We start from the raw sequence: 14,671 nt of genomic DNA on the forward strand, positions 1-14,671 counted from the left end.
GGAACTTGTGAGTGGTCAAAGGGTTGGCCTGTGGTTGGCCTCACCAAGTTCCTCTCCCCACCCCAGTTATAATGCCCGGTGACCACCAGAAAGTTATCTCTCCGGTCTTGTTCCTCGTTGGGAGAAATACCCAGCTCATGAGGCTACTTGACAATAAATGTAATGTTTGTGCACTGTTCACAGACATAGGCGACTGTCTTTTATTAACAGCTCTTAGGAGGCAGCTTCAGGCACGTGGCCTGGGAGAGAATCACCTGCAGACGGGGATTTTCTGGCTCGGGTTCATTGGCGGGCCAGGCTGAAGTGCGCCTCCTACGCGGGCGCTGTGAACCTGGCGGTCCCTTTATTTCGGGAGGTCTCGGGCTCATCAGCAGGGAAATGGGGACGAACTACTCTCTCCACGGCCGCCGGGCGGCTCAGCGTGGAGAGCGGGCTGCAGCCGCTCGTGGGGCCGCCCAAGATCTCCACGGACCCCTCCCTCCCCCGAGTAGACAGGACACCGACACGGTCAGATACCTGAGACTACGCACATGCAGCCGCCCGCGTCTCGGGAACTAGCGGCGCCAAAAGCGTCAGTCCCACGGCGCAAGCGCCGCGAGCGCGGGCCGCGAAGAAGCTCTTCAGGAACCGCGCGCCTACCACCCAATCAGAGCCGGCCTTGCACAAAGCGAATCCCGCCCCCAGGGCGCCGCCACCAAATCCCCTCCCCCTCCCGTGCCCGCCTCGGCCCGCCCACTGCTGCCTGCGCCCCGCCTCGCGCCGTTCTTGGGTAGAGGCTCGCGATTGGTCCATAGGATGGACGCAACCTCTGGTTGGCCGAGACGGAGTCACGAGGACGCCGTCGTCGCCTTTCCAGAGGCGATTACTGGGCAGGCTCAGTCTTTCGCCTCAGTCTCGAGCTCTAGCTGGCAGCCAAGCATACGTGCTCCGGGATATTCTGTACCAGCGGCCGCCATCGCCGTCGCTTGGGTTCCTCTGGACTCGTCTGCGCCACTCGCCCGCCACACACTCCGCCGGCATACGCCGCCATCATGGTGAAGCTCGCAAAAGTAAGAAGCCTGCTTGCGCAAGCATGGACGTCGAGGCCTGCTTTCTGAGGAGGGCGCGCGCGGCGCCGCGAGGAGGAGGGCCTGCGCGCCGTCCCGGGCGCGTTCGAGGGCGCCATGCTGCGGGAAATCTCGCGCGGTTAGCGGGGAGGTCTCGCGTTTTTTGGCTAATCGGTGGCGAGGTGAAGGGCTTCGGCAGGTTCCGCGGGTGGTTGTGGTGGGGCGGAAAGACTTCGAGACTGAGTGGGGAGGGGGCGCCGGGCCTTGGGGTGGAGGGATGATGCCAAACTCCTGCGACGGGCCGAAGCGGGGCCCCGCCTCCTGACGCACGTGCCCCAGCGCGCGGCCCGCCACGTGGGCCGCGCCGCGTGTGTCCCGGCGTCTGCGGAGGGGACTTGGCCGTGAGTTGGGGAGAGGCGGGACTGCTTTAAACGGAGGGCCTGCGGCCTACGGGATGTCGGCTCCGGCCAGACGGGCGGGCACGAGGTGGGCTCCAGGGGGAGGCCCTGCCTCGTGCTTTTTATGCTGTGCTGCGCGCACATGGTGACCTGCGCGGTATCTTCACGTGGCTCCGCCGGCTCTGGAAGGGGCGGGGTTTCCACGGGAAAGAACTTCGGAAGAGCGAAGGTTGTAAGGCCTAGCGTGGTTTTTTGAAAACTTGTCTTAGAGACCCTCACCACCGCGAATTTGGATTCAGGCGAGAGTGTAGGTTGTGGTGCCAGAATTAACCAAAGGCTTTTTTAAGGTAGTTCACCCCACGCGGTAAAGAGCTATGGGTTGTTGGCCGTTAAAATGGGCCAGTTGTCTGTACTGTTAAAACCATTCGTGATGTTTGTAAATCACAGGGAAAATGGGGGAGCGGGGCTCAAGAGTCTTACCGCTTTAACGTTGACCTCAGTACTAGTTTACCTAGTAGTTCACGTGTCAGTATTTTTATCCAGCAGTCTGAAAAGCGGATTTGAAAAAAAGGAGGTGGCTTACTATGCTTAAGAATGATGGGAAAATATGAATGGTCTGAGATGTTGGAGGTGTGATGTGCTAATTGTTTGTTTTAGGCTGGTAAAAATCAAAGTGACCCCAAGAAAATGGCTCCTCCCCCTAAGGAGGTAGAAGAAGACAGTGAAGATGAGGAAATGTCAGAAGATGAAGATGATGATAGCAGTGGAGAAGAGGTAATTATATATAGCTTCATGCCGAGTTGTGTTAAAGTACGAAACGGAGAGTTAAAACAGGTGGTATCAAATGTCTGAAAATACTGGCAAAAATAAGATTATATTCATTCATCCATGGTCTGCGGAGATTGTTTCCCAAGCTCTTCATTGGCATGTTGAGATACAGGGTAAGTATTTGAATGAATTTGACAGAAAAGATTTAGAGTCTCCTTTTCCTGTGCTCTCTGTAGGGCTTGGTGCCATATGTTGTATTAAATCGTGACATTTTTCTAGTTTTAGTATGTTAGGTCAACACACTAGGTGAATAAACAGCCTGGACTGTTAAGTGTCTAGTAAGTGGCATTGCTGAGCATTGTTTTCAGGTCTCGGTTAGCCTTACCAGATCCTTTCCTAGCCTCCAAGGAGGATTGATTATGAGCTGTGTGATACTAGTTACTGTTAACCTCTTGGTGTGGGTTGAGGGTGGCCACCTCTGTGTTAACCTGGTAACATGCCTGGCTACTGTTTGCTCACTGTAAAGACCACTAATCCCTATATTTTCGCCTAGATTTGTTGAGGATTTGATAAAGGTTTTACTGTTAATTCATTACCTGATGAAACTAGCAGCAAAAAGTGGCTTTGAGTGTAAAATTAAGGTAGACGAATGGAAGTTTTTATCAAGCTTAAGATGCTCACTCTTTATTAATTTTGCAAGGGTTGACTGTCTAGTCTATTTGTTACTCATTTTATTTTCTAGTTCTAAGAATGAGCTTTTTATACCAGCACCCACTGTAAGAATCCTAAATGATTAAGTAGTACTTAACAAGTAGAGCTTTCTGCGTGCAAGACTTCTAATAGATATGCCAACTCATAATCTTTCTAACAGTATGAGAGGTTGATGTTATTATCCTTTACAGATGAGGAAAAAAAAGTTGAGGCTTAAAAGTTATTTTAAGCTTTTCCTAAGGCTGTTAAAGTGGCAGGTAGGATCCAAACTGACTTGTCAGAGTCCATATTAAGCTGTGCCACTTTAAATGCAGTTAGAATGTATGAAGTACAGGAATTCAGAGGTATTTTAACTGTTAAGAGCAGTTTCTTATGCTTCAGTATTGTATTTTATCTGAAGAAGGCTGTGACTTCAGGCACATGGGAGGACCCAATGTCATGGCCCTGTAGTTTAACACACTAACATACATCTAATGCGTGTGGTCTTGAGCCAGAACCAGTGTGAGAATTTAGTACTTGCTCATGGGACCAAGGCACTCTTCGGGATTGGAGACAGATTTATGTTTGGTTTTATTTATTCTTCAGGTTATCATTCCTCAGAAAAAAGGCAAGAAGGCTGCCGCAACTCCAGCAAAGAAGGTGATGGTTTCCCCAACAAAAAAGGTTGCAGTCGCCACACCAGCCAAGAAAGCAGTTGTCACCCCTGGCAAAAAGGCAGCAGCCACACCAGCCAAAAAAACCGTTGCACCAGCCAAAGCAGTAGCAACACCTGGCAAGAAGGGAGCCACCCCGGGCAAGGCATTGGTAGCAACTCCTGGTAAGAAAGGAGCAGCCACCCCAGCCAAGGGAGCAAAGAATGGGAAGAATGCCAAGAAGGAAGACAGTGATGAGGAAGATGACGAGGACAGTGAAGAGGAGGATGAGGAAGAGGAGGATGAAGAGGAGGATGAATTCGAGCCGGCAGTGATGAAAGCCGCCGCTGCTGCCCCTGCCTCAGATGATGAGGACGACGACGACGAGGAGGAAGATGATGAGGATGAGGAAGAGGATGACGATGACGATGACGATGGTAAGGAGTTCTTTTGTTTCCGGACTAGTTTTTAGAAGGTGCATTAGAGGTGAGGTTTTGGCAGTAATGCTACACATTCCAGGACGGTCTAGGAGTTAGATGAAAATCCTCCCAGGGATTTTCTGGGGTGTCTGTGGTACAGAAGTCTTAAGTCACCCAAAACAATTGCCTGCCCCTGAGAAAATGTTTAAAATGGCCTATTTTGTGAGTTATTTTTCATAAGGTGGGATTTGCTTCCAACAGATCTGTTTACTCCTTTCTGTAACTGCTAAGCACGGTGGCATTGATAGGATCGCATTTCTTTTCCTTTAGATTTTCCAAGAACTGAAGTTGGTTTGGGGAGAATTCTCTTGAGTTTTTGAGTAAGTTGCATCTCTTTCAGACTCTGAAGAAGAAGCTATGGAGACCACACCAGCCAAAGGAAAGAAAATCCCTGCAAAAGCCGTTCCTGTGAAGGCCAAGAGCGCAGCTGAAGATGAAGATGAGGAGGAGGATGATGAGGATGAAGATGAGGAGGAGGATGAGGAAGAGGAGGAGGATGATGAGGAAGAAGAGGAGGAGGAGGAGGAGGAAGAAGAAGAAGAAGAAGAAGGTAATCAAGTTAGATTCTGAAGTACAGTGATAAAAATTATAGAGGTTACTTGGGGGGAAGAAAAGGCACTTCAATATGTGTGACTACTCACTGGTAACAAGAGTGTTGAAAATCTTGTGTACAGAGCCTGTTAAAGAAGCACCTGGAAAGCGAAAGAAGGAAATGGCCAAACAGAAAGCGGCTCCTGAAGCCAAGAAACAGAAAGTAGAAGGTAACTTGCAGAATGGGAGGTAGGGGAAGGGTGTGGCACCTGATCGCACAAGTGATGAACAGCAGAGGGACTTAATACTGAAGCCTGATGTGATATTGTGATGTCTGATGTGCTCTGTGTAGAAATTTCACACTGGAAATTTAAGTTCATGCCATACTTTATAAAGACTAATTTGCATTCCTGTTTTATACAGGTACAGAACCAACTACATCATTCAATCTTTTTGTTGGAAACCTGAATTTCAGCAAATCTGCTCCTGAATTAAAAACAGGCATTAGTGATATTTTTGCTAAAAATGATCTTGCTGTTGTGGATGTCAGAATTGGTGTGTCTAGGTGAGTATGGAGGAATTCTGCACGTTACTCCTGGATTTGCAAGCTTTCAAATATTAGACATTAATGAGTTAAGTTACTAGATTATCAAAATGTAAAATCCCAAATTGAAGTTTCTAAAATCTCCCTTACGTTTCGTTACAGCGTTAATTTTTAGTAAGTTACAAGATTTGAATCTTAGGCTTCTAGAAAGATCTGAAACTAGTGGATTTGAAGAGATATAATGGTTCTAACTTCGATTTATTTTGAGAGAGAGCACAAGTGGGGGAGGGGCAGCAAGAGAGGGAGAGAGAGAATCCCAAGCAGGCTCCGAGCTGCCAGCACAGAGCTCAGTGTGGGGTTTGGGCATAGGAAACTGTGAGATCATGGCCTGAGCCGAAACCAAGAGTCAGACGCTTAACCAACTGAGCCACCCAGGAGCCCCTAAACCAGGTTCTTTTGATTGCTGTTAGTATCAGTTGTTAGGAGCAGTATGGCTAATACCTCAAAGGTGAACTTGCATCAGTTCCCTGATACCTTGCTCTATAGCAGCAGTTTAATAGAGCCTTGACTTCTGTTAAGACCATAGGTTTTTCTTTGCTTAATTCTTTGCATCATCACATCGTCACATTTTGCTTGCCCGGAAGGGATTGTGTAGTCATGTTTTCATGGGTTTTTTTCCCCCCATTCGTAATTTTGCATTTTTCATCTTACTGTCTTAAAGGAAGTTTGGCTATGTGGATTTTGAATCTGCTGAAGATCTGGAAAAAGCTTTGGAACTCACTGGTTTAAAAGTCTTTGGCAATGAAATTAAACTAGAAAAACCAAAGGGAAAAGACAGTAAGAAAGGTACGTAAGACTGGGTAATTGTGATAACTGACTTCTAACTTCTTAATGGTTATATATATCTAGTCGGGAGCTAGTTGGCCAGGGTAAATAGTTTAACTTTTATTGGTTTCCTTATAATGTGAGGGTTTAAATAAGTTCAAGTGATAAATGTACTGCTTGCCGGTTTTCTAAATTCCCGGGCAAGAATACACTTCTTTAAAAAAGAATTGGTTAATAGAGGTCTTTCCTCAATAGAACTAGATTAGATCCTAACCACTCTTTTTGTATTTTTTATCTTTTCTCTCTTTGTCATGTTTCAAAATGTATGTTCGTAATCTTAATTCAAAAAGTATTTAGCACCTGTTTTAGTTTGAGCACTGCTGTGAGTATCCAACACGCAATTTGATTTCACTGGTGACAGCAGCTTGTGTTTTTGCCATTTGCTGCATCTCTATACTTCCGTGCCGTGTATAAGTGGGTGTACGTATATGTACATGCCTTGTATATTGTAGGATCTCAAATTATTTGTTGAACAGAACTTTTCCATTAGTTCTTCGGGGAGGGGAGAGTATGTCTTTCAAGCAATACACTTCATTTGTTTGGTTTTTTTTTTTAACCTAGATCGAGACGCAAGAACACTTTTGGCTAAAAATCTGCCTTACAAAGTTACTCAGGATGAATTAAAAGAAGTATTTGAAGATGCTGTGGAAATCAGATTAGTCAGCAAGGATGGAAAGAGTAAAGGGTATGTTTTGTGTGTAAGGAATGTTGACATCCATTAAAATTAATGTACTTCTGATTTTATAAAAGAAATTTTGATCTCACTTTCCTGGGTGTGTGATTGGTGCAAACTAATCTTTAACCAGTGCCTTAACTTCCTACCTGGGCAGTGGGAAAACATACTTTAGGGTCATTGTAAAAGACTCCAAATATATACAAAGTATTGTGAAATGTACCTAGCTTTGTAAGTAATAGCAGTTGTGCAGTGAGATGGGGTTACCATGAACAAGTTTTCTAGGTGTGCTTGGCAACCTTCTGTAGTGGAAGGGAAATTTTAATGGACAAGTGAAACATGGCAGGAAACCAGAACATTTCAGTTCTTTAAGAACATTTTTATTGTACTCATTTGAAACAAGATTCTGTTGGTGAGATTAGAACATTTGTGTTAACATGGTTGTTTTTTAAAAATCAGTGTTTTTTAAAGTTCTTAATGTCTTTTTTTTTCTACTGTTGCAGGATTGCTTATATTGAATTCAAGACAGAAGCTGATGCAGAAAAAACCTTGGAAGAAAAGCAGGGAACAGAGATAGATGGGCGATCTATTTCCCTGTACTATACTGGAGAGAAGGGTCAAAATCAAGACTATAGAGGTGGAAAGAATAGCACTTGGAGTGGTAAGAATTTACAGAATTCCAGGATTGATGGAGGGACATCTTTGCATTTTTACTGTTTTTTTTTTTTTTTTTTTTTTTTTTAAGTTCAATAGTAAATTAGATGTAGCTCTAGATCGGTCAAGTTCTGTACCTCTATGATAGTAATTCAGTGTCTTGAGTGAGGTGTGTGAAGTCGTTTTGCATTGGAACATAGACAGATCTCCCTGTGTGTTTGACCCTTTAAAGGACTTCAATGATGTGCGCCTTTAAATTAGAATATTTGTTCTAGGAACATATAAACAAATAGCTTTTACATGTTTAGGTAATAGGAATATAATAGTGCATGGTAAGTACTCAGTATGAGTAACAAGTGGAAGTCCACCTGCATGTCCATTGACATGTTAATTCTTCCCAGTCATAGAAGTTCTCGAATAAGGTATAGCTGTGACTGAACTTAGGAACCATTGTTTCAGAGTCTTCATTTGGCTTTTTTTTTCTTTGTAGGTGAATCAAAAACTCTGGTTTTAAGCAATCTCTCCTACAATGCAACAGAAGAAACTCTTCAAGAAGTATTTGAGAAGGCGACTTTTATTAAAGTGCCCCAGAACCAAAATGGCAAATCTAAAGGGTAAAATAATTAGTATGGTTAGGATATTAATTATGGGCTTTAAGAGGCTGAATCATTTTAGCTCACAAATTGGGTATAAAGAGCATCATTTAAGTATCTCTTTGGTGGCATTAGATGTCTGCAGCCCAGCAAGTATATGCTTGGTAACTAACTCTAAGTATTGATGATTATTCTCAGGTATGCATTTATAGAATTTGCTTCATTTGAAGATGCTAAAGAAGCTTTAAATTCCTGTAATAAAAGGGAAATTGAGGGCAGAGCAATCAGGCTGGAGTTGCAAGGACCCAGGGGATCACCTAATGCAAGAAGCCGTAAGTTACGTTTAACATGGTGTTACGTTGAGGGTCGGCACTCCTCGGTGCTATGCTGCATCATTGTCCAGTTTAGAGGTGAACGTTTGTGTTTCCTGTTGCTGCTAAGTGAAGGATACTGGATATGATGATTGATTATCTGAGAACATAACTGATGAAATCCCAAGAAAATTCCTCTAGATAGTCAAGTTCTGATCCAGTGAGGTCTTCTAGCAGCACATTCGCCCACAGTTACTGCCCTATGTGGTGATTGTAACAGCTGCCAGCTTGTTTAGGGATTGCTGTCTTTGCATTGCTTCTCCTTCTTTCCATAAAGGATCTGAGACAGGACCTCAGCTGCTCTGGTGATCAGTATAAATTTGAGATGATTGATCTATGCCTTTTGCTTTAATTGAGCACTAGTTTGCTAAGTTGCTTTTATGTGCCTTTTTTCCAGAGATTTTTAAGCGAAAGGCTAGCTTCTGCTAAGCCGAGCATTCTTGGCCAGTAGTCCCATACTGGACGTTATTAAAAGCTACCATCTGGTTATTGTGGCTTTAGGTAAAATGTGCAATTTTTCTTCCGTAGAGCCGTCCAAAACCTTGTTTGTCAAAGGTCTGTCTGAGGATACCACAGAAGAAACATTAAAGGAATCGTTCGACGGCTCTGTTCGGGCAAGGATAGTCACTGACCGGGAGACTGGGTCCTCCAAAGGGTAAGATGAAAGGAAATACTTGTCCACGCAGCGGAGACCTCCTTTCTAGTATACCTTCTCACTGAGCTCCTTTCTGTCAATTGGTGGCAGTTTATGGATTCGCACGAGAAGAAGAGACAATTCACAGTTAGCATTATTTTGCCCTCTGTCTTCACAGAGGTATATTCTGATCTGTGAGACATTTCTGGGGGTCGATAAAATGAGTTTCAGCCTTCCACAAGGAAGCCTTTCACTCTGTCACTTGGGTCTTTCCTCCACTGAGCAAATCTACTTCCTGTGGAATCACTGTCCAACATGTGAGGTTAATCTTGGCACTTGCAGTATGTGTTCTTTCTATAACGAGTAATCTCATTTGGCATTTCAGGTTTGGTTTTGTAGACTTCAACAGTGAGGAAGATGCCAAAGCTGCCAAGGAGGCCATGGAAGATGGTGAAATTGATGGAAACAAAGTTACTTTGGACTGGGCCAAACCGAAGGGTGAAGGTGGCTTTGGAGGTCGCGGTGGAGGCAGAGGTGGCTTTGGAGGCCGTGGTGGTGGCAGAGGAGGCCGAGGTGGATTTGGTGGCAGAGGCCGGGGAGGCTTTGGAGGTAAGGAAGCTGGGGCTTCCTCTGTGTGTGCACTGGACACTGGCACGTGTCCTTCACAATGTGTCCAGAGCCCAGGGCAGGGTTCCTGCATCAGCCTCCAGGTTGTCACTGATCACTGTGGGGAGGGGAGGACTCCTGGCTGCTTTGTACTCATTCTTCAATGTCTTGGCTTCCTATAGGGCGAGGAGGCTTCCGAGGAGGCAGAGGAGGAGGGGGAGACCACAAGCCACAAGGAAAGAAGACGAAGTTTGAATAGTTTCTTCCATCCCTCTGTCTTTACCCTCTTCTGTTTGAAAGAAAAGGACTCTGGGGTTTTTACTCTGTTACCTGATCAATGACAGAGCCTTCTGAGGACATTCCAAGACAGTATACAGTCCTGTGGTCTACTTGGAAGTTCGTATAGATAACATTTCAAGGGAGATACCCTGTTGGTTTTGACTGGATATTCATATAAACTTTTTAAAGAGATGAGTGATAGAGCTAATCCTTATCTGTAAGTTTTGAATTTATATTGTTTCTTCCCATGTACAAAACCATTTTTTTCCTACGAATAGTTTTGTTTTTGTTTTTTTGCGTTGGGGGGTGTAAAGGAAAGCAGAATGTTTTATCATGATTTTTGCTTCAGCAACTTTGGGACAAATTAAAAGTCCTAAACTCTGGTGCCAGACTTGTACTTCCTAGAGTGTCTCCTGGAATACCACTGCAGGTGGAGCGTGGTAGAGCCAGCTCTGTGGCTCCAGATCACCCCACCCCACCCCACCCCCTGCTATGGAAATGCTTGTTACATTGGGTTCAAGTATCCTGGCTACAAGTTTTGGTGAGATGGTTGGTAAAGTGACTTGAAAGGCTTATTGGAAATCTGCTGTGGCTTATCCTGTTTGCCGCAGGCCTGAGGATCAGGTGTTCTGAAGAAGTACTCTGGAGAGGGGCTAGGAGCACATTGGTCAGGCCTCCTGAAACCTGCAGCTGAGAGCATGGATTCTGGAATTGGCGATAATTCAATAGAATTTGTGCTAGATGAATGGACCAGTGGGTGCTTGGGGATTATGGTGAGCCTGGGGAAGAAAACCAAGTCCAGTAGGTGGACCCTTGTGTTTTGTAAATCTTGCAACAACCTCTGGTTCAACCAACCAAGTAAGGGCTTTGGTATTACACGATATTCAGTATTCATTAATTTACTCCTTATTCCCTCTAGCACTACTAATAATCAAGGGTCCCGAGGTCTATGCCAGCAGATTAACAGGATTACTGAATGATGCCCTAGATGCTGTGGAGCAGAGATGTTAAAACAGCCATCCAAAAAGCCCATGGACTCTAACCACCTGTTTTAGACTAGTCAAAGTGCCAAATCAAAATGTAGGTGGGTGTCTGGCTGGTAGAGCAGGTGACTTTTTAGTTTCAACACTTACTTTGAGAGTGCAAGAACCCCAAGCAGGCTCTGAGCTGTCAGCGCAGAGCCTGACCTGGGACTTGATCCCACAAACTGAGATCATGACTTGAACTGAAATTGAGTGGGATGCTCAACTGAGAGAGCCACCCAGGTGCCCCATTAAAAACCATTAAAAAAAAATTTTTTTTTTTTGATTTGGCTCAGGTCATGATCTCCGAGGTTTGTGGGATTGCCTGCTTGAGGTTCTCTGTCCTCTCGGTCTCTCCCCTGCTTGTGCTTGCTCTCAAATATCTAAAAAACCAACTCTTTTGCATTTTAGCAAAATAAAATCTTTATTTTTGAGAGCAGGGGAGGGGCAGAGAGAGGAGGACAGGATGGAAGTGGCCTCTGCGGACCGCTTGTGACGCGTAACCAGTGGAGTCACCCAGGTGTCTCTTATAATACATTTTTAATGTGAGCGTACAAAGAAAAGGGGCTCCAGGGTGGTTCAGTTAAGTCTTCGACTTCTGCTCCGGTCATGATCACAGGGTTCATGAGTTCAAGCCCCACGTCAGGCTCTGCTGACCGCTCAGAGCCTGGAGCTCTCTTTCTGCCCCTCCCCTGCTCATGTTCTCTCTTAAAAATAAACATCAAAATGTTTTTGTAAGTAAATGTTCGTTTTAGGCCTGGTTGAGTTTCACTGTGGGTGAAGGAAATCTCAGCTGTATGCATATTTTTTGCAGCTTAAGCTAGTCTTGTGGATATGGGGGAGATAGCTATGATGGCCTGTTTGGAGGGTGAGCGTACCAGTGGAAGCTTGTTGCTGCTATGAAGGTCAAGCCAGCAAGCAGATGTTCTTGGATAAACTTTAAAAAAAGCTTGGCAGCCTGTGTTTCTCTGGATTCAAAAGTTGCTGTTCACTCAGTGGAGTTCAGACTGCCTAATGTCAAAATTTGCATCCAGGCAAAACAGTGTCCCAAAACTGGGCTAGCAAGGCCTGTGAGGTTGGTGTTTGCATCTCCTGAGACCTAGCAAAGGAGGATTCTAGGGCTGTCGTGACCCTACAGCCTTCTCTCATGTAGGTGCTTGCCCTGGTTGGCTACTCTACCTGGCAGGCCTAGAGGTTTAAATAAACCTGTAAAGTTATTTGGCCATTAGGAACAGAGACCAGGGTTGCTATGAGTCCAGGCCCAGCACAGCCAGTGCTTAAGTACCTGTTACTAAATAGGACTTTACAGCCCTAGAGGTGTGGGGTGTCTGTGGGTTCCCTTGTTGAAGGGAAGGGAAATGTATTCCACCATTAGATTTGCTCTTGGGGTGTCTGGCTGGTGCAGTCAGTTAAGCATCGGACTTTGGCTCAGGTCATGATCTGGTTTGTGAGTTCAAGCCCCAAATCGGGCTCTGCTGTCAGTCCTGAGCCCACTTCGGATCTTCTGTTCCCCTCTCTGCCCCTCCTTTCCTGTCTCAAAAATAAACATAAAAATCTAGAATCACTGTACACATGTACTTTAATAAGCGAATGCTGCTGATGGTGTGCCTTCCCTCAGCCCCTCCATACGCCTGATGTGGGCGGAAAAGTAAGGTTCGTTCTCCCTTTCTTTTTTTTTTTTTTTTTTTTAATTTTTTTTTTCAACGTTTTTTATTTATTTTTGGGACAGAGAGAGACAGAGCATGAACGGGGGAGGGGCAGAGAGAGAGGGAGACACAGAATCGGAAACAGGCTCCAGGCTCCGAGCCATCAGCCCAGAGCCTGACGCGGGGCTCGAACTCACAGACCGCGAGATCGTGACCTGGCTGAAGTCGGAGGCTTAACCGACTGCGCCACCCAGGCGCCCCTCGTTCTCCCTTTCTGCTGTTCGGTTCCTCACCATTAAATTGGGGACAGTCCAGTCCTGTTATTACTGGTTGTTCCAGGGGTGGTGTGCTGACTTGTGTGGAATGGAGAGGAGGTTGGAGGGTAGTCTGTCACCCTGGAAGGCCAAGGAGGAGCATTAACGCTTACCTTTAGGGACTAGAATCCTGCAAACGTCTTAATTCTTGCCTCCCGGACACCGGTCTGGTCTCCGGGTTGGTGGGCTGGGTGAAGGTTTTGCAGCCATTTTAGAAAAGCAGCACCCGTTGGCAAATGGTTGTCGCCACTTCTGTCATTCTTCCAGCAGGTGGCAGCACATCCACGAGGATGTGGAAACCTAAGGCTGCGTTTCAGGGCAATGTGGTTTTTTTCTTTTACTTTTTTTTTTCTTCTGTTTCATTTTATATTAGAGACTCTGAAGCACGCTCCAGGCTCCGAGCTGTCAATGCAGAGCTTGAAGTGGGGCTCGAACTCACCAGCAGTGAGATCATGACCTGAGCCAAAGTCGACGGAGCCTTTGGTGGTGCTTTTTGTTTTGCCCCGTGGTGTTTTTTTGTTTTGTTTTTTTAATGTTTATTTAAGACATTAAAGAGAGCACACAAGCAACGGAAGGGCAGAGAGAAAAAAAATCCCAAGCAGGCTCTGTGCTGTGCTGTCTGTGCCCACGAACTGGAAGATCATGACCTGAGCTGAGATCAAGAGTTGGACACTTAACTGAGCCACCCAGGTGCTCCCAGGCCAATGTGTCTTTAACCAAATTTACACTTGGATTAAGTGATGGGGCTTGGGAGTCTGCAGGAAGTCCACTCAGCACACTAAGAGATGCTGTGGAATGCACACAGAACTCAATTTCATGGAATGGTTGGCCTGTGCCCTTTCCCAGAGGTATCCCATTTTTGTATGCTTGGTTCACTGTCTCTTTGTATCTCAATCTGTTTCCCCTCAGCCTAAAAAAGTGCCAAAAGTTTTCTCGTCAAAAGAATTGTCCCCTGACCCGACCTCCCCACCCAGCTGTTGCCACTTGCCTTCATTGCCAAACTTTGAGAAGGACCACACTCCTGAGTCCCACTCCTTGTCCCTAGCATTGTGACTTATGTCCCCTTGCTTCCTTGCAGCATTTGACAGATGAGCCCTCCTTCCTGCCTGAAACTCCCTTCCTCGCCCTTAGAAAACCTGGGCAGACAGTAGAGCAGTGTGCGCTGTGACCCTCTGTGACCCTCAGCCGAGGTGGATAGGGGAAGAGCAAGCAGCCCTCGGCTTAGAGCCTTTCAGCAGGCTCATTCTCTCCCAATTTCTAGATAGGAGCCAGTGGCTATCTCCCGCAGATCAGGTAACCCAGCGGCGCCGGGAAAAGGCCTGGAGAGTTCCTCTACTGCTGGGCCCTCCACGTGGAAACATGAAAAGCACACATGTATCCCTGCTAACCTCTGAGTAGAGGGGCTTGATGTCATTGTTCTGTCCCGTGGGCCTAGGACAGTGCCTGACATGCAGTAGGTACTCAGTAAGTGATGAACGAAGGAACCCCGGAGGAAGTCCTTCCCCCAAATGCAGGGAAAGCTGTGATAGCAGCAGGAGAGAATCTAGGCCAGGAGTTCTTAACATTTGCACGTAGGGGGTCCTGGTAAAGACTTTGAACCTCTCAGAATAACGTTCTCAGGATTATTTGCTTTAAAAGAAAGGATTACAAGGGAAACCAATTGAAGTAAATTTATTAAAATATTTATGCACAACTTTTGTGATAGAATTATGTGTTCACTAATGCATTAGATAAGATGTATTTACATTTAAAATACAGTTAAGTTAGGGAGTTTGGTTCTGGTAATGATGGAATGTCTGAAAACAGACCGTTCTGTTAACAATTATAAACTGTACAAAATATAAATCAGCTTTTAAAGTTGTTGGACAGATAATACCAGATAGAA

General features: G+C 45.6%; 1 protein-coding gene and 3 non-coding genes across 6 annotated transcripts; all 4 read left to right on the plus strand.

Moving 5' to 3' along the window:
- Positions 1–859: 859 nt before the first annotated feature.
- Positions 860–10,189, plus strand: LOC121014443 (nucleolin). 3 transcript variants are annotated; one of them, XM_040450716.1, is made up of 14 exons: positions 860–1,049; positions 2,102–2,218; positions 3,509–3,992; positions 4,375–4,584; positions 4,709–4,795; positions 4,989–5,130; positions 5,831–5,955; positions 6,556–6,679; positions 7,171–7,328; positions 7,812–7,935; positions 8,113–8,246; positions 8,814–8,940; positions 9,305–9,528; positions 9,708–10,189. In XM_040450716.1, the coding sequence occupies exons 1-14, from the start codon at positions 1,032–1,034 to the stop codon at positions 9,782–9,784; spliced, it is 2,151 nt and encodes a 716-aa protein (XP_040306650.1). In that variant the 5' UTR covers positions 860–1,031; the 3' UTR covers positions 9,785–10,189. The 3 variants fall into 3 exon arrangements, with proteins under 3 accessions (XP_040306650.1, XP_040306651.1, XP_040306652.1); XM_040450717.1 differs by having other exon boundaries at positions 4,375–4,579; positions 4,707–4,795; XM_040450718.1 differs by having other exon boundaries at positions 4,375–4,576; positions 4,707–4,795.
- LOC121014532 (small nucleolar RNA SNORD82) lies at positions 4,840–4,908 on the plus strand. Its single transcript, XR_005783264.1, has one exon. It is a non-coding gene; the product is annotated as a small nucleolar RNA SNORD82 (small nucleolar RNA).
- Positions 8,366–8,446, plus strand: LOC121014533 (small nucleolar RNA SNORD20). The gene has a single exon (XR_005783265.1). It is a non-coding gene; the product is annotated as a small nucleolar RNA SNORD20 (small nucleolar RNA).
- On the plus strand, positions 8,993–9,124 carry LOC121014529 (small nucleolar RNA SNORA75). The gene has a single exon (XR_005783262.1). It is a non-coding gene; the product is annotated as a small nucleolar RNA SNORA75 (small nucleolar RNA).
- Positions 10,190–14,671: the final 4,482 nt, after the last annotated feature.

Source organism: Herpailurus yagouaroundi, unplaced genomic scaffold (assembly GCF_014898765.1).
Source record: "Herpailurus yagouaroundi ecotype Mexico unplaced genomic scaffold, PumYag 202, whole genome shotgun sequence".
Classification (NCBI taxonomy): domain Eukaryota; kingdom Metazoa; phylum Chordata; class Mammalia; order Carnivora; family Felidae; genus Herpailurus; species Herpailurus yagouaroundi.